At 37.1% G+C, this 21423-nt stretch overlaps 1 protein-coding gene across 1 annotated transcript in view; it reads left to right on the top strand.

Moving 5' to 3' along the window:
• Positions 1–21423, top strand: part of CFAP47 (cilia and flagella associated protein 47) — a 506331-nt gene that overhangs the window by 338256 nt on the left and 146652 nt on the right. The window contains exons 50-51 of the mRNA XM_021681266.1: positions 8513–8647; positions 18493–18590. Coding sequence (XP_021536941.1) covers positions 8513–8647; positions 18493–18590 — 233 coding nt within the window. The remainder of the gene's footprint in view (positions 1–8512; positions 8648–18492; positions 18591–21423) is intronic.

The raw sequence follows: 21423 nt of genomic DNA, 5'->3' as shown, positions 1-21423 counted from the left end.
GAAAATGAGTTAGAAATGTGGTTAAAATGAGGTAGGAAAAAGATAAAGAGAGAAGGAAGAGGGTTAACAGAGATATCCTTTGGCTTCCGTCTTTAGTCTTGCTACTGATACTTTAGGGTAGTGTATTAGAGAAACAAGACAATTAAAATTCATTCAATCACATGTAGTATAATGTACATAGAGCAGATATTTATGAAAACACTTCTTGACAGGACTAATGTACCTCCAAGAAATTCTCAAGGTGATAAAAGCCCAGCCATACGGAAATTTTCCTTAACCACAGTATTCCTCATTAGTGATAGGGAGTGGTGAAGCATGAAGCCAGTGGAGGGAGGAGACCAAGTGCGGGGACCAAGTGCAAAAGGGCAAAGACCTTGCCAGGTTTAACTGTTGCCATGGAAACTTGCTTCGGGAAGTTTTCTAAGGGGTGAAATAGTTTAGATAATCAGTGAGCAGTATCTGAAACCTATTGCTTTAGGTCAAAATAAATGTTTTGTAAGTATATGAGTTATTTTGCTGTTTTTCCAGTCAAAAGCCCTTTTATTCTGTGGTATATTTGGTGATATTTAGACATAATGTACCATTTTCCACATTCCATGTCAGGTGAATGTATATGCCTTTGTTACTTACCATGTGACCTGGAGTGAGTTACCCAACCTTCTGTACAGCCCAGGTTGCTCAGCTTTAAAATGAGTCTAATGCGGAATTAACTTTTATGTTTATTAAAGGGGTTCAATAGATAATGAATAGGAGGCATTCATCATATGCCTAACACAGAGTAAACATTCAATAAATGGTTTTACATTATTTTCAAAAGATTAACCATTGATATAAAATTGCATTGCTCAGGCTTTAACTTGAGTCTGATATCGACATTTTACAAGATAGTATAAAATTAGAGAAAAACAATGCCTAATGGAAAACAAAGTTTGTTTTTACTGTTAGAAATGCATTTTGAAAAAATCAAACATGTAGACTGTTTAGCAGAGAAAAAAAATCCATTTGTCAAAATAAAAGCTTGAGCTATTGAAAATATAATAGCTGTAATTGCAATTCCTATTAGATTTTTTTTGTAACACTCATTTCAGACAAATTGAAAGTCTCCATTAAGTCAGTGGTGCTGTATCTTAGAGAGTTGCTTTGTACACCACTATTATTTCTGTTGTACCTAGAGTTTTTCCAAAACAGTCTTAATAGTTTTCCTATCACTCTGATAAACTGAAGCACCAACAAACAACCTTTTATTTACTTTTGTTCCCCTTTGGATTGGTTGGCCTTAGCCTGAACAGAAGGAAGCAAAGTAATCACACGTACATAGTGTGGAAAAATATTATCAACTTTTGAAACACATATTTTCATAATCATTATTTACTGCATTTGGTTCAGAGGTTCACTGCCAATAGTCAGTTGCTGAGTCTAATGTTATTCTTTGTAATAAGCTTATAAGAATTTGACTGCTTGTCTCTTCTACCATAGCTAATTCATAACCAAAAATAAAGATGCATTTTAAAAAATGTAATTGTTTAGAAATAAAATAAAATTAAATTGCCAAGAAAAAGGTTTTTTGCTGGGAAAAAATTGAGTCTAAATTCGTGGCATAATTCTAAGATACGTTGTTTTATTTATTTATTTTTTAACTTTTTTTTTAAAGATTTTATTTATTTATTTGACAGAGAGAGAGCACAAGCAGGGGTAGTGGTAGGCAGAGAGAGAGAGAGAAGCAGGCTCCCCGCTGAGCAGGGAGCCCGATGTGGGGCTTGATCCCAGGACTCTGGGATCATGACCTGAGCCTAAGGCAGTCACTTAACCAGCTGAGCCACCCAGGCACCCTAAGATACATTGTTTTAAAGTATTCTTTCAATTAAAGCATAAGCTACTAAATAGACCTATATAATTCCATCATTCACTTATTTCTAATTTTTGAGATAAATACTTAATTTCTCATGCTGGTGTATAGTATATGGTCTTGTTATACTCATGTAGGGCTTTTGAACTGTTTTATAAATGATTGTTCAATTTCTTTTTGTTAAGGGACAATAAAACTGTAGTAATGTTTAGATGGATATGTTTGAGGAAGAAAAAAATATGCTGAGTATATAAATAGGCTGAAATGAAAAAGAATGGAGAATGTGTGCTTTTAGTTCTTGAGAGTATTTTCATAGTATTTGAAATATTGATTAGGTTTCCTTATTATTCAGTGCAAACATATTATTTAACATAATGTAGGTTTATCCAAATAATGGTTTTATCTAACTGAATTGTTTTTCTTAAAAGTTTCCTTTTCAAATTGTTCACTACTAGTGTATAGAAATGTAACTACTTTTGTTTGTTGATTTTGTATCCTGCATATTTACTGGATACATTTATTAGGTCTAACATTTTTTTGTGTGTGCAGTCATTAAGGTTTTCTCTATATGAGATTGTGTCATCTGCAAACATAATTTTACTTCTTCCTTTCCAATCTGGATACCTTTACTACTTTTTCTTGCATAATTGCTCTGGCTAAAAATTCTAGTATTATGTTGAATAGAAGTGGCTACACCAGCCATCCTTCTCTTGTTTCTGATCTTAGAGGAGAGATTTTAGTCTTTTACCATTCAATATAATACTAGCTGCGGTTTATATTCAATATAATACTAGCTGTGGTTTTCATATGTGGCTATTTGAGGAAGTCCTATCCCTAATTTATTTCTATCATGAAAGGATGTTGAATTTTGCCAAATACTTTTTATCCACCAATCGAGATTATTGTGGTTTTTTTTTCATTCTGTTAATGTGGTATATTACACTGATTGATTTGTGTATATTGAACCACCCTTCATTCATTCATCCACTCATTTATTCTTGGAATGAATCCCACTTGATCATGGTATATAATCTTTTTAATATGCTGCTGAATTTGATTTGCTAGTATTTTGTTGAAAAGTTTTATATCAATGTTCATCAGGGATATTGGATTTTAGTTTTCTTTTCTTGTCCTGTCTTTGTCTGCTTTAGTATCAGGGCATTGCTGGCCTCCTAGAATGAGTTAGGATGTTGTCCCTCCTCTTCAATTTTTAAGTGTTTGGGAAAAAAAAATTAATTCTTTAAATACTTGATAGAATTCAACAGTGAAGACATCTTATCCTGGGTTTTTCTTTGTAGGAAGCGTTTTGATTACTGACTCAATGTCCTTACTAGTTTTATATCTATTCAGCTTATCTTTTATTTATGAACAGTTTTAGTAGATTGTGTATTTCTAGGAAATTGGCCATGTCATCTAAGTTACCCAATTTGGGGGGCATGTAATTGTTCATAGTATTCTTTTATAATGCTTTTTATTCTGGTGAAAACAATGTAATATTCCCACTTTATTTCTGATTTTATTAATTTGACTCTTCATTCCTTTTTCTTAATTACTTTAAAGGTCTGTCAATTATGTTGACCTTTTCAAAGAACCAATATTTTTATTTTCTCTATTGTTTTTCTCTTCTCTGTTTTATTTACCTCCACTTTGATCTTTATTGTTTCCTTCCTTCTGCTCGTTTTGGGTTTAGTTTGCTCTTCTTTTTCTAGTTCCATAACAATGTGCAGTTAGGTTGTTGGTTTTATTATTTATTTATTTAAAGTTTTTTGTGGGGCTTGAACTCACAACCCTGAGATCAAGACCTGAACTGAAATCAAGAGTCAGACACTTAACCTACTGAGCCAACAGGTGCCACAGGTTGTTGATTTTAGATTATTCTTTTTTTTTTTTTAAGATTTTATTTATTTATTTGAGAGAGAGAATGAGATAGAGCATGAGAGGGGGGAGGGTCAGAGGGAGAAGCAGACTCCCTGCTGAGCAGGGAGCCCGATGCGGGACTCGATCCCAGGACTCCAGGATCATGACCTGAGCCGAAGGCAGTCGCTTAACCAACTGAGCCACCCAGGCGCCCGATTATTCTTTTTAATGTATGTTTTTGCTACTATGAATTGCCCTCTTAGTGCTGCACTCACTGCATCATACCAGTTTTGTATACTGTGTTTTCCCTTTCAAACATCTGATATTTTCTAATTTCCATTGTGATTTCTTCTTTGAAATATTGGCTAAGTGTTTGTTATTTAGTCTCCAAATTTGTGAATTTCCACCTTTTTTCCCATTATTGATTTGTGCTTTCATTCTATTATGATGAGAAAAGAGGCTTTGTATAATTTAAATCTTTTTAAATTTATTAAGATATGCTTTGTAGCCTCACATGTGATCTGTCCTGGACTGTGTTCCATGTTGTTTTAAGAAGAATGTGTATTCTGCTATTGTTGGGTGGAATGTTCTGTATAATCCAATTAGGTCTAGTGGTTTTAAAGTGGTGTTCACATTCTCTATTTCTTTATTGGTCTTCTGTCTAGTTGTTCTGTCCATTAATGAAAATGAGGTATTGAAGGTTCCAACTCTTATTGTAGACTTATTTCTCCTTCCAGTTCTGTCAATTTTTGTTTCAAATATTATTGGCCTCTGTTTTTAGGTGTGTATATATCTATAATTTTTATATAATCTTGCTGAATTGAATTTTGTATTTGATATTTGTATATATTGCAAAGTAATCATCATGTAAGTCTAGTTAACATCTGTCACTATACATAGTTACAAAATTCTTTTTTCTTGTGATGAAAACTTAAGATCTACTCTCTTAGCAACTTTTAAATATGTAATACAGTATTATCAACTGTAATTGCCATGCTGTACATTACACCCTCCACCTCTGGCAACCACCAATCTATTCTCTGTATCTATGAGCTTAAGAGTTTTTGTTTTTGTTTTAGTGAATTGAGCTTTATCAATGTATAGTGTCCTTATCTGTCTCATATATATATATATATACACACACCCATATATACATATATATATATATATACACACACACACACATATATATATATAAATTGGCAAAAGATCTAAAGAGGCACCTCACCAAAGAAAACATTCTGATAGCAAATAAGTGTATAGAAAGATGTTCAACATCATGTCTCTAGGGAACTGCTAATTAAAACAAGATACCACTACCTGCTAATTAGGATGGCTAAATTTAAAAGTCCTGACATCACCAAGTGCTGACAAAGATGTGGAACAATAGGAACTTCCATTCATTGATGGTGGGAATGCAAAATTATAGAATGCCACAGCCATTTTGAAAGACAGTTTGGCAGTATCTGACAAGACTAAACATACTCATAACATGATATAGTAATAATACATCTTCATATTTACCCAAATGAGTTGAAAATTTATGTCCATCCAAAAATCTGCTCATGAATGTTTATAACAGCTTTATTCATAGGTGCCAAAATATGGAGGTAATTATGATGTCCTGTAATAGGTGAATGGATAAACGGTGGTAAATCCATACAATGGAATATTTTTCAGTGATAAAAACAAATGGGCCTGTGGTGCCTGAGTGGTGCAGTTGGTTAAGTGTCCAACTCTTGATTTCAGCTCAGGTCTCACGGTCATGGGATCAAGCCCCACTTTGGGCTCTAACGCTCAGCACAGAGTCTGCTTGAGATTCTCTCTCCGTCTCCCTCTGCCCCTCACCTCTCTCTCTCTCTCAGATAAATAAATAAATCTTTTTAAAAAATGGCCTACCAAGCCACAAAAAACATGAAGGAAGTTTAAATGTATATTGCTAAGTGAAAGAAGTCAATCTAAAAAGATCACATGCTGTATGATTCCAACTATATGACATTCTGGAAGAGGTAAAAGATCAGTGATAGCCAGTTCTTTAGAGGTTGGGTGGAAGGGATGAATGAATGGGACACAGAAGATTTTTAGGGCAGTGAAACTATTCTGCATGATAGAGTAATGGCAGATACATGGAATTACATATTTGCCAAAGACATAGAATGTACAACAGAAAAAGTTAGCTAAAATGTAAGCGATGGAATTTAGTTAGTAATGGCATATCGTTATTGGCTTATCAATTGCAAGTAATGTATTACAGTAATGCAAAATGCTTGTAATACCTGAAACAGGAGGGGATATGTAGGAACTTTGTACTTTACATCATTTTTTTGTAAACCTAAAACTGTTCAAAAAATTAAATTTATTAATTAAGTAAAAAATAGTAGGAACTTTGAAGCAGAATGCATGTTTTCATATTCTAGCTGTATTTTTATGAGCTGATTGACCTTGGGCAAGTTACTGAACTTTCTTGTGTCAGTTTCCCTTCTTTAAAATGGAAATAATACATCATACTCGATGGTGAAAAACTGAGAGCTTTTACGCTAAGGTCAGGAACAACACAAGAATATCTACTGTCACTACTTTTATTCAATATAGTACTAGAAGTCCTAGCCACAGCAATCAGACAACATAAAGAAATAAAAGGCATCCAAATTGGTAAAGAAGTAAAACTCTCACTATTTGCAGATGATGTGATACTCTATATAGAAAACCCTAAAGCCTCCACTGAAAAACTACTAGAACTGATAAATGCAATCAGTCAATTTGCAAGATACAAAATCAACATAGAGAAATATGTTGCATTTCTATATACTAATAAGCAGCAGACAGAGAAATTAAGAAAACAATCTAATTTACAGTTGCACCAAAAACAATAATGACATATCCAATAAAGGGTTAGTATCCAAAATACATAAAGAACTAATAATAGTCAGTATCCCCAAAATAAATAATCCAATTGAAAAATGGGCAGAAGACATGAACAGATATTTCTCCAAAGAAGACATTCAGTTGGTCAACAGACCCATGAAAAGATACTCACCCTCACTCATCATCAGGGAAATGCAAATCAAAACTACAATCAGTATCCCTCATACCTGTCAGAATGCTTAAAATCTAAATGCAAGAAACAACAAGTATTGGCGAGGATGTGGAGAAAAAGGAACCCTCATGCACTATTGGTGGGAATGCAAACTGTTGCAGCCACTGTGGAAAACAGTATGGAGGTTCCTCAAAAAGTTAAATGTAATATAATATATTAATATATGTAAATCACCTAGAACAATGTCTATCATATAGTAAGTCCTACATAAACATAAACTACAGTCCTTTAATCTTCAAAACAGCTAGCACCATTTTACAGACGAGGTAAATCACATTTTCAAGGCTAAATTAGTAGTGGCAGAACAAGTGTGTGATTTCAGCTTCTATCCAAAGCCTGTGTTCTTTGCACTATGTATCCTGTCTTTTTATAATGTGTTTGTAAACTCCTATGTAAAATAAGAAAGCCATGTTTATAATAGGATATGAAATTTAACCTGAAACTTAAGTGACTTTATATTTTAAAATAAAAAGATTAAAAATGATAAGATAGGAGTGACATCAGCAAGTTGGCAATATAGGAGATCCAACACCTGTATCCCCATCAGCAACAGTAACTTGAAAGCCATCCACAGCAAAAGTGCCTTTGTGGGAACTGTGGGATCCAGGTGGGAAATTATGAAACCCCAGTGGAATCCAAGACTGAGGAGGGCCATTTTGAAAAGGCAGGCTTGTGCCCCTGTGGTGGACGTGCCAACCAAGGTCCTGGCTATAGATCAAGAAATAGCCCTGTCCCTTCTGTGGACTCAATTATAGCCCCATTGGGCTTGAGTGCTGCCACCAGCACTTTATGAGAAGGAGCTAGCAGGACTCATTGCCGTCCATGCCCTGTCTAACAAGCGCATGGAATTTAGTCCCATCTGTGGACCCTGAAGTGGTCATGGCCCGGCTTCAACCCTTCTCAGCCATGATTCCTGCCCACCTAGCACCTTGGAGAAGACACACCTGTCTGTGTACCTGAGGCAGACCCTCCAATTTGGACCAACTGCAGATCCTCTCTAAGCCATGGTCTGGGAACAATCGTCTTGGGAGACGCACTTGTCCGTGCCCCAGAAGTAGGCCCATTGACCATGATCTGTCCTTACATCTGGGAGCAGCCCCATAATCCAGTTTCAGCCCCTCACAGCTACAGTCTGGAAGCAGTCCTGCCTGCCCAGGGACCCAGAGGGAGACAATGCCCATCCATGTTCTATGGTCAAGCCTGCCCACCTCAGTCTGACTGCAGATCCTGAAGCAGTCTGACCTGGTTCCAGCCCCTCTCAGCCCCTCTCAGCCATAGTCTGGGGCCAGTCCTGTCCACTCAGAGGTTGGTGAAGTGTTGGGAGCATTCCCAGAGACCCAGAGGGAGCCAGTGTAATACCACAGACACTTTGTAATATCCAGTGTCACCAGCTGCTACCAATGTCACCTCCATTTCATATTTGGGCAAACCAAGGCACATAGCTGGTGACGGACATCCCCAGTTGTGAACCCAGGTATCACACTGCTGGTTTTAATGAAAACCCAATTATCTCTTATACTTAAATATTAATGAACTCTCTATTAAATTGTTCTGTACCACCATCAGGTTTAAATGTGATGGTGAGGCCTAGAATTTATGTTTGTCTTTGTTTATTAGTTTCAAGCTAAAGCATCTTTAGTACCTAAAACTGACCTTTCATTTTAGAAAACCAATCCCTGGTTAATCTGGCATCTTTTACTTATGTGTTTTAGGTACAATTTCATTTTCTGTTAAACGCAGACAAGATGATGACTCTCAGGAAGACTCAGATCAAGATCAATGTCGAGCACCCTCCTTTGAAAAATCATTATCAGAACTATTCCACAAGTTTGATGAAGACGACTCAGGTAAATTTATGATTAAGGAAAGTTTCATGATCACTTTTCAATCATTCACTTTTAAATGAACAAATATTTTACATTCATAAGGTATATGCAAATGTGTGTTGCATATATCTGTAAGAATTTTATTGTATTATTTCAGGATTAACTTTATGTAGTTTACTTTCTGGATTTGTACAGCTTTTAACATTAATAGATTACTTCAGCTTGAAGGCTGTCTCTTTCATAACTTTATATATACTTGTTATTAAACAAAAAATTACAGTAAATTTCTGATAAAATGTTAATGAGTATGTAATTTTAACAAGGTAATATGCTTTTCTTCAGCGTAGGAGATGATAGCAGTCTTCCTCATATGCAGAAGAAAGTCAGTGCTATTTTTTTCCTTCCTGTATTATAAAGCTTTATTTGAATGTTGTTAAACATATCTTTTTAGTAGAAATTCAAAGGAAATTGAGATAATGGAGAATTGGAAGGCATAGGGTAGATTTCCTGGAAAATGGGTAACTGAGTTCTCTTATGGATGAGTGGCAGGGACATCAGAGGGCATTAGAGAAGAGTGGGTCAACAGAAGCAAAGCTGTGGAGACAATGAGGTATATCAAAGAAGAAATCTTTATTGAATGACTTTGTGTTTAGTCAGGATTCTTCAGTAAAACAGACACTACCATAATATAATGTAATGTAAATAGATATATAGAAAGAGAGAAACAGAGAGAGATGTTGAAAAAATTTTTAAAAGATTTTGTTTATTTGATAGAGTGTGTAAGAGCATAAGCAGGTGAAGGGCAGGCAGAGGGAGAGGGAGAAGCAGGCTCCCTGTTGAGCAGAGAGCCCCACATGGGCCTGATCCCAGGATCCTGGGATCATGACCTGAGCGAAAGGCAGGAGCTTAACCAACTGAGCCACCCAGGCTCCCCGAGATCTTGAAATTTTTAAAAAATGGCTGACATGATTGTGGGGACTGGCAAGTCCAAAATCTGTATGCCAAGCAAGCAGGGCAGAGAATTTGGTAAGAGTTGCTGTTGCAATCTTGGGTCCAAATTCCAGAAGCAGGCCAGGCAGGCTGCAAGCTCAGGCAGGGTTTCTCTTTCAGTCTTGAGTAAGAATTGCTTCTTCTTCAGGTAACGTCAGTATTTGCTCTTAGGGCCTCCAAATGATTGGAGGAGGTATACCCACATTATGCAGGGCAATCTGCTTTACTCAAACTCCATTGGAAAAAACAAACAAACAAACAAACAAACACCTTCACAGCAAGGTCTGAGACTGGTGTTTAAGCAAACAACTAGACATCATAGTCCAGCCAAGTTGACACATAAAATTAACCATCACAGGGGTGCCTGGGTGGCTCAGTCATTAAGCGTCTGCCTTCAGCTCAGGTCATGATCCCAGGGTCCTGGGATCAAGCCCCGCATCGGGCTCCCTGCTCGGCAGGAAGCCTGCTTCTCCCTCTCCCACTCCCCCTGCTTGTGTTCCCTCTCTCGCTGTGTCTCTCTCTGTCAAATAAATAAAATCTTAAAAAAAAAAAAAAATTAACCATCACAGAATACATGGATTAAGAGTGATTATTTAGGCACTATTCAAAATGGTTTGGAAAGGGAAGAGCACTTGGGGCCAGCTAGGCAGGCCACTGGCACAGCAAACTGGCTTTGAAGTGAAGAGAACAATGTATTTTATGGTGGCGATGGGGATAGAGACGTACCATTAAAGATAGAAAACATTTCAGAGATTAGCATTAGATGACTCGCTCTCTTTTTTTTTTTAAGATTTTATTTATTTGTTTGACAGAGAGAGACACAGCGAGAGAGGGAACACAAGCAGGGGGAGTGGGAGAGGGAGAAGCAGGCTTCCCGCCGAGCAGGGAGCCCGATGCAGGGCTCGATCCCAGGACCCTAGGATCATGACCTAAGCCGAAGGCAGACACTTAACCGACTGAGCCACCCAGGCGCCCCCCCCTTTTTTTAAAAAGATTTTGTTTATTTATTTGAGAGAGAGAGAGAGCACAAGTGGGGAAGGAAGGGGCAGAGGGAGAGTGAGAAACAGACTCCCCGCTGAGCAGTGAGCCCTATGCAGGGCTCGATCCCAGGACCCTGAGATCATGACCTGAGCCAAAGGCAGACGCTTAACCGACTGAGCCACCCAGATGCCCCTAGATGATTTTCTTAAGAGAGGAGATGAAAGAGGATTGATTCTAAAAATGAACAAGGTTTGTTTGTATCTTGGTGAATAGAAAAATATTAAGATATTAATTTAGAAGTGTTGGGACTTTGTTAAAATAACATTTGTTAAGTAGACCCCTGGGGTGTCAGATGGTGTGTCAGGGTTCAACAAAAGGCCACAAGGGAAAGTGAAAGAGTTTATTACTCACAGGTCCTGGAGGATTCATACTGCACTCCTCAAGGGGCCACATGGGGAGGTCAAGGCAGGCTGCAAAGAGAGAAGAAGGACCTGCGCACATGCCTTAATTAGGGTTCTCAGAATGCTTTGTGGTTCCTGGGCTGAGGCCAGATTGGTTAATTCAAACCAAAAAGAGTAGGATTTTGGTAAGCATCACGGGGGTCTCATCTAAGGGCCGCACAATGGGAAGGCCCTGGGAGACAGAGGAGAGTGCTTATCACAAGAATGGTTAGGGAGTCATATCAGAAATTCACATTTACTTGTGACTGTGTAGGCTGTTATCTAGTGTGTGTACTCTCCAGAGGGTTACTGTCAGTTCAAGGCCCATGCAGCCCACTTGGCCACACAAAATGGATGTGGAGACAGCAATATTATGGAGTAATTTAGTTGTTGAACTATCAACAAGAAGAAATAAAAAGTCTGGGAGATTATAATGCTTGGCACAGTTTTGTGCTTGCTGATTTTGATGTGACAGCAAGACATTTATGTAGCAATATCCAGTCATCAATTGAATATTTGGAGCTGAGACCAGAAAAAAAAAAAAAACAGGTTGTAAAGTTTTAGGGTTTCTTTAATTGAAATCGTGCAGGTAAGTTCAAAGAGCAGATGACTGCTGTAGATGGATTATGCTAGGAGTGAAACTCCCATTGAAAACTAAGGCAGAAGAACCATGAAGGAAAGCCAGGTAAAAGTGTTTGAAAGAAAATCAGAATATTATGGTATCATGTTAATGGAATAAAAAAGAGTGGGGATATCTAATAAGAAAATCTGCATGATGTGATGACATGTTGCAAGATAGATTAAGAGCTAGGAAAAAATGCATCTAATAATATTACAAGTATCCCCAGTTCTTCAAAGTTGTCTTCTTATATCAGACAGGATTAACCTTTCCATCTCCTATAATAACATGGAACTTTTTCTTACTGATTGCTCAGCAGTGTATCTCTTTTCAATTAGGGAAGTTTCAGTTAGGTAAAATGAGTAAGTTTTGGAGAACTAATTAATGTACAACATGATTATATTTAATAATACAGTAGGGTATACTTGAGATTTGCTTGGAAGGTAGATCTTAAATGTCTTCACCACCCCCACCAAAAATCAGTAATTATGTGAGATGATGGATGTGTTAATTAGCTTAATTGTAGTGATTATTTTATAATGCATACTATATCAAATCAAGTTGTACCTTAAATATATATAATTTTTAATAGTTATACCTCAACAAAGCTGGGACCAAAAAAGAAATGAAAACAATAGGATTTTTTTAACTTTTTCCAAATTGGAAAATTTGAAAAATATTAGTAACACCCAGTTTTGATGAAGGGCAAGTTGAAAGAGACAATTTTATGCATTGTAATGGGAATTTGAGAGCATTTACCATATGCTTAAAACTTTTTGTTTTTAGATTTTATTTTTAAGTAATCTGTATGCCCAATGTGGGGCTCGAATTTACACCTCCGAGATTACGAGTCACGTGCTCTACCAACTGAGCCAGCCTAGCACCCCTAAAACTTTTAAGATTTTTTTTATCCCTATTGATCCAATGATTTCATTCTAAGAAATTAGTTTGAATAAAATAATCAGAGATATGCACACATTTTTCTATAAGAATGTTCATTATGTGATCTATTATTTTGAATAATTGAAACTTAAATATTTTAGTTTTACAATTTTATTTAAAATAATTTTGAATATGTATTATGTGCACATAAATTTTTTCCCACTTTTTTGAAAAATAGTTGACATACAGCACTCTGTAAGTTTAAGGTATGCAGCATGATGGTTTCTTTACATACATTGTGAAAAGATTACCACAATAGGTCCTGCTGATATCTATCTTCTCATATTGATGCAGTGAAAAGAACGGGAAAAAAAGGAAATAAAATGTCCTGTGATAAGAACTCTTAGGATTTACACTCTTAACAACTGTCCTCTATATCATACAGCAGTGTTAGCTATACTCATCATGTTGTAATTACATTGTAGTTCTTATTTCTCTTATAACTGAAAGTTTGTATCTTTTCACGACTTTTCTCCCTTTCCACCTCCTTCCCATGCTCGACCTGTGATAACCACAAGTCTAATCTCTTTTTCTGAGTTTTTTTTTTTTAAAGATACCACACTTAAGTGAGGTCATACAATGTTTTTCTTTCTCTTTCTGATTTATTTCACTTTAGCATAATGCCTTCAAGGTCTGTCCATATTGTAAATGGTAGGATTTCCTTGTTTTTTGTTTTTTGTTTTTAATGGCTGAATAATATTCCATTCTATACATATATCTCACAAATTCTTTATCCATTCATCCTCGATGGACACTTAGGTTGTTTCCATATCTTGGCTATTATAAATAATGCTGTAATAAACATGGGGTGCATACATCTTTTCCAAGTAAATGTTTTGGTTTTCTTCAGATAAATACCCAAATGTGGGTATGAAAGTTTTATTTTAAAATTTTTGAGGATTGTCCATACTGTTTTCCATAGTGGTATAACTGTACCTAACAAGAGTTCATCTCTCCAATGTCCAACACGCCAATAAAAAAAAAAAAAACTGAGCGTTTGCACTGAAGAAAGATAGGCTATTTATTTGTGTGGCACTACCCCGGAGAACAGGGAACTAGTGTTCAAAATCGTGAATTCTCTGATGGCTTGCAAGTGAGGGTTTTTAAGGGCAAAAATCAAGGGTAAAGGGTTTGGAATCATGGGTTCTTTTGATTGGTCAGGGATTGGGTAAACTTCAAGACTAATTAACTGGTGCCAGGTCACCTGTCTCTTCAAGACTATGGTTGAGTGGTCATTTCCTTCACTGGTCCAGGTTTACAAAATATTGCAGCAATGTTTGTCAGTGATGCTGTCTTTATTAGCAAAAGCAGAGGCTATACACCTTAAGACTACGATGTCTGCACAGGCTGTTTCTTTTTTTTTTTTTTTAAGATTTTATTTATTTATTTGAGAGAGAGAGTGAGAGAGAGAAAGAGCACAAGAGGGGGGAGCGGGAGAGGGAGAAGCAGACTCCCCGCCGAGCAGGGAGCCCGATGCGGGACTCGATCCCGGGACTCCAGGATCATGACCTGAGCCGAAGGCAGTCGCTTAACCAACTGAGCCACCCAGGCCCCCTGCACAGGCTGTTTCATTTCCTGTTCCCTTGGGCTACATTTTCATTATCTTTTTTTTTTTTTTTTAACTTTATTTATTTATCTAAGTTTTCCCTACACCTGTCAGGGCCTTGAACTCACAACCCCAAGATCGATAGTCTCATGCTCCTCCAACTGAGCCGGCCAGGCACCCCTACATTTTCATTATCTTAAGCAAAGCATATTCTAAGTTATTCCTGGTATTTTTCCCAATAGTCTTTAACTATGGGCTACATGCCTTTCTGCAGACTTAATTCTGTTGGCGGTTTCAGGGACTGCACCAATTTGTATTTGCCACCAACAGAGCACAAGGGTTACCTTTTCTACATATCCCACCAACACTTGCTGTTTTCTGTTCTTTTGATAGTAGCCATCCTAATGGGTGTGAGGTGATAGCTCATTGTGGTTTTTGATTTGCATTTTCCTAATGATTAGGGATAAAACTCAAGTTCTAATAGCAGATGTTGTCTGAAGGATAAAAATATGTTTACACACACACACACACACACACGGATACATCAATTTTATATAATTTGTATACCCCAGTGTATTTATATATATGTGTGTGTATCTATACATCTATGTCTTTATTGACATATCAAGCCTGGAGTTTTATACAAGAAAAATAAGTATTTATCCTTAGTCATGAGATAATGAATAATTGTCATCTTTAGGCTTTTCAGGAATTTCTAAAGTCACTATAGTGAATGTTATTGATTTTAAAATTAGCAAAAAGTTTTAATGTGTTTAAGGCCTGTAGCTAAACAGTGTTTAATAATTATTATTTTTGTTCTCACTAATAAATCATCTTTAATCTTATTCTAACCAATAAACTCATAATCAGTGTATATTTTTAGCACTGTAGGAATTAAATCAGCTATATCATAACAGTGCCTTATGTGATAGTCACAGCAATCACAAATATTAAGTGTTATTGTTTCTGTGATAGATAATTTTAAGTGTCAACCTAGCTAGGTTATGGTGCCCAGATAATAGGTGAAACATTATTCTGGATGTTTCTGCGAAGGTGATTTTGGATGAGAATTATATTTAAATCTGTGAACTTTGAATAAAGAAGATGGCCCTCCCTTGTGTGGGTAGGTCTCATCCAATCAGTTGAAGGTCTTAACAGAACCAAGACTGACCTCCCCAGAACAAAAAAGAATTCTACCCATAGACCACTTTTGGATTTGCACTGCAATTCTTTCTTGAGTCTACAGCCTGCTGACCTAACCTGCAGATTTTGGACTTACCAAGTCAATTGCATGAGCCATTTCCTTAAAATCAATCTCTCGCTGCTTCTGTTTCTCTGTCTCTTTATATGCACACACATATTCTATTGCTTCTCTTTCTCTGGAGAACCTTGACTAAGACAGTCCCCATTCCATAGATGAGCAGACTGTTTTATTGTTCTTTGTGCCAGCCCAGAGTTGTGGGGCATTCAGGCTTTGTAGTCGTGAAGCCCTTTCTCTCCAGAATTATTTTCCCTGTGAGTTCAATGTGGATTAAAGCATTGGAAAAGCCAGTGAAATATACATGAGCAACCTAGAAGGGGAAGCATTTTTCATTTTAAGAACTGGTTTATTTTGAGATGTCACATTTAAACATTATAAAAGCATTTAAAGCACTGTCATAGAATTGAAGGAGCAGCCAATACAATCGTGAGCAGAGGTTTTCGCAGTAACCTAACATCAGTATAAAGTTGGTAACTTATTCTCTGTGCATTAATGGTTTCAAGGTAATTAGTTGGTGTCTGTAAAATAAATAAACACAGAAGGCAATTGAAAACGTGGAGTTAAGATCACCCTCAAGAACTTCTCACAAGTATTTGGAATAAGAATTCACATGGACCTTCTCTGTCTCCCTCTCACTAGCTAATTGTTCTGAATGTCTGGATTGTTCTAAGATCCACTAATTTGATAAGTACTTCTTAATAGCTAAAGTATTAGAATAGAGGGGCATACAATACAATATAATATAATATGGTACGAAGTAGTGCATTTCAGTGCAATAAGATAAAATGCTCCTGGTAGGGGGGGAATAATTTTCCCTCTACCTTTCTAAATTCTTGGCCGAGAGCCCCCTGTAATAATAATAAAAAAAAGATTAGCAGGAAAAATAAAACAAAAGTTCAGTACATTGTGTTACTGGCTTGGTGCTTTGGTGGCTCATTCAGTTAAGCAACCGAGTCTTGATTTCGGCTCAGGTCATGATTTCAGGGTCCTGAGATTGAGCACTGTGTGGGGCTCCAGTGGGTGTGGAGCCTGCTTGGGATTCTCATTCTCCCTCTCCCTCTGCCCTTAGCCACTCCTCTCTCTCTCAAAAAAAAAAAAAAGTATACCTCTTCTATATATGGGATAGAACCAGGAAAAATGAATAACTCCTTGAAATGGCCCAAACCCTTATCTTAAAATACCATCTCCAGCTAAAGACAAAAAAAGATGTTGGGGGATGGAGAGCCAATAATGCAGTTACCAGGAAAGCACAGTAAACAAGTGTAAGGTTGTTTTTCAGGTTTCTAAAGATTTAGTCTCCCAACTTCCTAGTACAGAGAGGGAGACACCCTTACAAATGCAGATTTCCTTTAGAAATGTAAATGTCTCTTACAAAAGGGTAACTTCTACTCTGTTTTCAGAGCTTCTGTATCTGCAGTTTCTCAAAAATAATCAGCTCAAAATAATCCTTATACCAAAGACAAATTTTGGGGTAGCAAATTCTTATTTATTTATTATTTTTTTATTATTATTATGTTAATCACCATATGCAAGCTGGTGCAGCCACTCTGGAAAACAGTATGGAGGTTCCTCAAAAAGTTGAAAATAGAGCTACCATACGATCCAGCAATTGCACTACTGGGTATTTACCCCAAAGATACAAATGTAGGGATCCGAAGGGGTACGTGCACCCCGATGTTTATAGCAGCAATGTCCACAATAGCCAAACTGTGGAAAGAGCCAAGATGTCCATCAACAGATGAATGGATAAAGAAGATGTGGTGTATATATATATATACACACACACACACACACACACACACACACACACACACACACACACACAATGGAATATTATGCAGCCATCAAAAGGAATGAGATCTTGGCATTTGCAATGATGTGGATGGAACTGGAGGGTGTTATGCTGAGCGAAATAAGTCAGAGAAAGACATGTATCATATGACCTCACTGATATGAGGAATTCTTAATCTCAGGAAACAAACTGAGGGTTGCTGGAGTCGGGGGGGGTGGGAGGGATGGAGTGGCTGGGTGATAGACACTGGGGAGGGTATGTGCTATTCGGTGGCAAATTCTACTCCACTTCACCATGCAATACAATTCCATACAACCCAATGTACTGCAATATACAACACTCTCTTTCAGAAGAGAGAGAATTCCACTAGTCTGGGACCCTTATTTCAGATGAGGAAACTGAGACCCAAAGAGGTTAATAATTTACCTAAGTAAGTTAGGCAAACATAGCAGTACATGGAATCTTTAAAACATGACATACTGATTTGAATATGCATATGAATAACTGAAATTGGACGACATCTTAAACCATATACTAGCTCAACACTGGAGAATAAAGAACATCAAAGTAGAAGCTGAACAGATCAGGCTAAACAAATGGAAAACTTGAGTTTGATGCCAGCACATACCCTGCCACACAGGACTGTTGTGGTGGACCAAGGTTCCAGTGGCAGGATTTGGGAGGATGACTTTAGACATTACCAGCAACAGAAGTGCCTACGTTAAAAAAAAATATCAGGAACCCAGATGTAAACATTACTTTCTCACCATGTAGTTCATTCCCAGTCCAGCTTCCTTTAGGCTAAATTGCTAGAATCCTTTTTTACACTTTCAAGAAAAGAAAAATCTCATCAACTATTCCTGATTGTGTCCTTAGACTAGAATCTTTTGGTACTAGAAATGTACCACTGTGAATTATAATATAATACTTAGATAGTTCTATATATAATATGTGAATGTTTTGGCAATTGGGAAAATGGTTATTTCTTTTGAAATATTAATTCTTAGAAGTAAAACATTCTTATTTTAGTAGGGAATATAATGAGTTCCTGGGGCAGTCGGAGGACAGGGAGCTTTTATAGGGCAAGCTCATGGCTATGCAGGATGGCGCTTCTCTTTGCACTCACAAATTGTAATGCAATCAGCTTTTCACCTTCCACTTCCGTCTCTTGACAAATGAGTTCATCAAAAAGAATTTGAAAATGGTATCTATTGATGTTTCTCAAATTTTATGTTAAGTATGATATTCTGAAGCCTACATTAAGAGATGTTTGTTTTTTGTTTTCTGTTTTTCAGATGATAGTGTTAGCAATTTCCAAGTCTGGTATTATCTTGAGATCCATAGCTCTCCGGGACCACCAGTAAACATTATTGAAATGAAATGCCTTGCTCTGGTAAGAACCCATTAAATGTTCATAGACTCTCTTTTTGCAAACAGAGCTTTTGTTGTACACTTGAATTGCGATCCCTAAAAAAATCTATATTAAATGAGCACATTAGAATAAATTATTCAAATTATACCAGTTTTATTTTAAATCCAGTAATATGGACCTTAAGTGCTTATGGAAAACATCTTTTAGCTCTATGGTATCTTATAGTGGCTTTACTGATTAGAATTCTACATGCATGTTTCAAGAGTTATCAAGAGCAAACTTAACCTTAGCCTATATGCTTGCCCTCACACATATGGTAAAAGCAGGATTATGCTCTTGTCAGGGATCAGGAATATCCTGTCCCCTCAAGGTCTTTCTAGCTGGACTAAGAATCAAATTGACATGAGACAGATTAACAGAAGAAAATCAAATTTAATAGTGTATGTCTGGGGAATGCACATAGACATGGAAATTCCAAAGACAGACAAAATGAGGTCTATATGTCATTCTGAATTAAAGAGAAGGGGAGAGGGGTCTGAGACTTCAAAGGGAAGGAATGCAATTTACATAAAAGGGAAAAAGAGTAAATATTTGGTAAGCAAAATGTTTGCTAGGCCTCTTGGGAAACAAGGGGATACAGAGAACTTTGATCAAACAGGCCTTTCTAGGTTCCTCCCTGCCTATCACACCCATTTCATACTATAATGTAGTTTGTGGTGATAGCTCTCTTCCTGGAGCACGTCTTCTGTCTAAATCCTTTTTATGTTGTTGAGGAGAGAGGTAAAGAGATTTTCCTGAATCTGCTGGGGTTTGATTGCTTTTTAACTCAAAATAATCTTCGTGCCAAAGTGGCCCATTTTGAGGAGGCCTGCCTTTGGTTCCTATAGTCTCTTAACTCTTTCAGTACTGATTCTTCCTGGTTTCTACATCAGGCCTTTCACTTTGAAACGCATTTGGAGTAACAGGCATAGATTTGGCATTTTATTTTATTTTACTTTTTTAATATAATTTAATTTTATTATGTTATGTTAGTTGCCATACAGTACATCATTAGTTTTTGATGTAGTGTTCCATGATTCATTGTTTTCGTATAGCACCCAGTGCTCCATGAGATACATGCCATCCTTAATACCCATCACCGGTCTAACCCAATCCCCCGACCCTCCTCCCCTCTAAAACCCTCAGTTGGTTTCTCGGAGTCCATAGTCTCTCACAGTTTGTCTTCCCCTCCGATTTCCCCCCCTTCATTTTTCCCTCCCTTCTCCTAATGTCCTCCATGCTATTCCTTATATTCCACAAATAAGTGAAACCATATGATAATTGACTTTCTCTGCTTGACTTAGTTCACTTAGCATAATCTCCAGTCCCATCCATGTTGATGTAAAAGTTGGGTATTCATCCTTTCTGATGGCTGAGTAATATTCCACTGTATATATGGACCACATCTTCTTTATCCATTCATCTGTTGAAGGGCATCTCGGCTCTTTCCACAGTTTGGCTATTGTGGACATTGCTGCTATGAACATTGGGGTGCCTGTGGCCCTTCTTTTCACTACATCTATATCTTTAGGGTAAATACCCAGGAGTGCAATTGCTGGGTCATAGGGTAGCTCTATTTTTAACTTTTTGAGGCACCTCCACACTGTTTTCCAATGTGGCTGTATCAACTTGCATTCCCACCAACAGTGTAAGAGGGTTCCCCTTTCTCCACAACCTCTCCAACATTTGTTGTTTCCTGCCTTGTCATTTTTTGCCATTCTAACTGGTATAAGATGGTATCTCAATGTGGTTTTGATTTGAATTTCCTTGGTGGCGAATGATGATGAACATTTTTTCATGTGTCTGTTAGCCATTTGTATGTCATCTTCAGAGAAGTGTCTGTTCATGTCTTCTGCCCATTTTTTGACTTGATTATTTGTTTTTAGGGTGTTGAGTTTGAGAAGTTCTTTATAGATCTTGGATTTTAGCCCTTTATCTGTAGTGTCATTTGCAAATATCTTCTCCCATTCTGTGGGTTGCCTTTTTGTTTTGTTGACTGTTTCCTTTCTGTGCCGAAGCTTTTTATCTTGATGAAGTCCCAAAAGTTCATTTTTGCTTTTGTTTGACTTGCCTTTGGAGATGTATCTTGAAAGAAGTTGCTGTGGCCAATGTCAAAGAGGTTACTGCCTATGTTCTCCTCTAGGATTTTGATGGATTCCTGTCTCACATTGAGGTCTTTCATCCATTTTGAGTTTATCTTTGTGTATGGTGTTAGAGAATGGTCAAGTTTCATTCTTCTGTATATAGCTGTCCAATTTTCCCAGCACCATTTATTGAAGAGACTGTCTTTTTTCCATTGCATATTTTTCCCTGCATTGTTGATTATTTGACCGTAGAGTTGAGAGTCCATGTCTGTGCTCTCTGTTCTGTTCCATTGGTCTATATGTCTGTTTTTGTGCTAGGACCATGCTGTCTTGGTGATCACAGCTTTATTTTTTTTTATTTTTTTTTTATTTTTTTTTTTTAATTTTTTTTTATTCTTATGTTAATCCCCATACATTACATCATTAGTTTTAGATGAAGTGTTCCATGATTCATTGTTTGTGCATAACACCCAGTGCTCCATGCAGAACGTGCCCTCCTCAGTACCCACCACCAGGCTAACCCATCCTCCCACCCCCCTCCCCTCTAGAACCCTGTTTGTTTTTCAGAGTCCATCGTCTCTCATGGTTCGTCTACCCCTCCGATTTCCCCCGCTTCATTCTTCCCCTCCCGCTACCTTCTTCTTCTTCTTTTTTTTTTTTCTTAACATATATTGCATTATTTGTTTCAGAGGTACAGATCTGAGATTCAACAGTCTTGCACAATTCACAGC

The sequence above is a fragment of the Neomonachus schauinslandi genome, chromosome X, assembly GCF_002201575.2.
Source record: "Neomonachus schauinslandi chromosome X, ASM220157v2, whole genome shotgun sequence".
In the NCBI taxonomy this organism is placed as follows: Eukaryota; Metazoa; Chordata; class Mammalia; order Carnivora; family Phocidae; genus Neomonachus; species Neomonachus schauinslandi.
The sequence above is the reverse complement of the archived record's forward strand: the minus strand, read 5'-3'. Positions and strand labels throughout refer to the sequence as shown.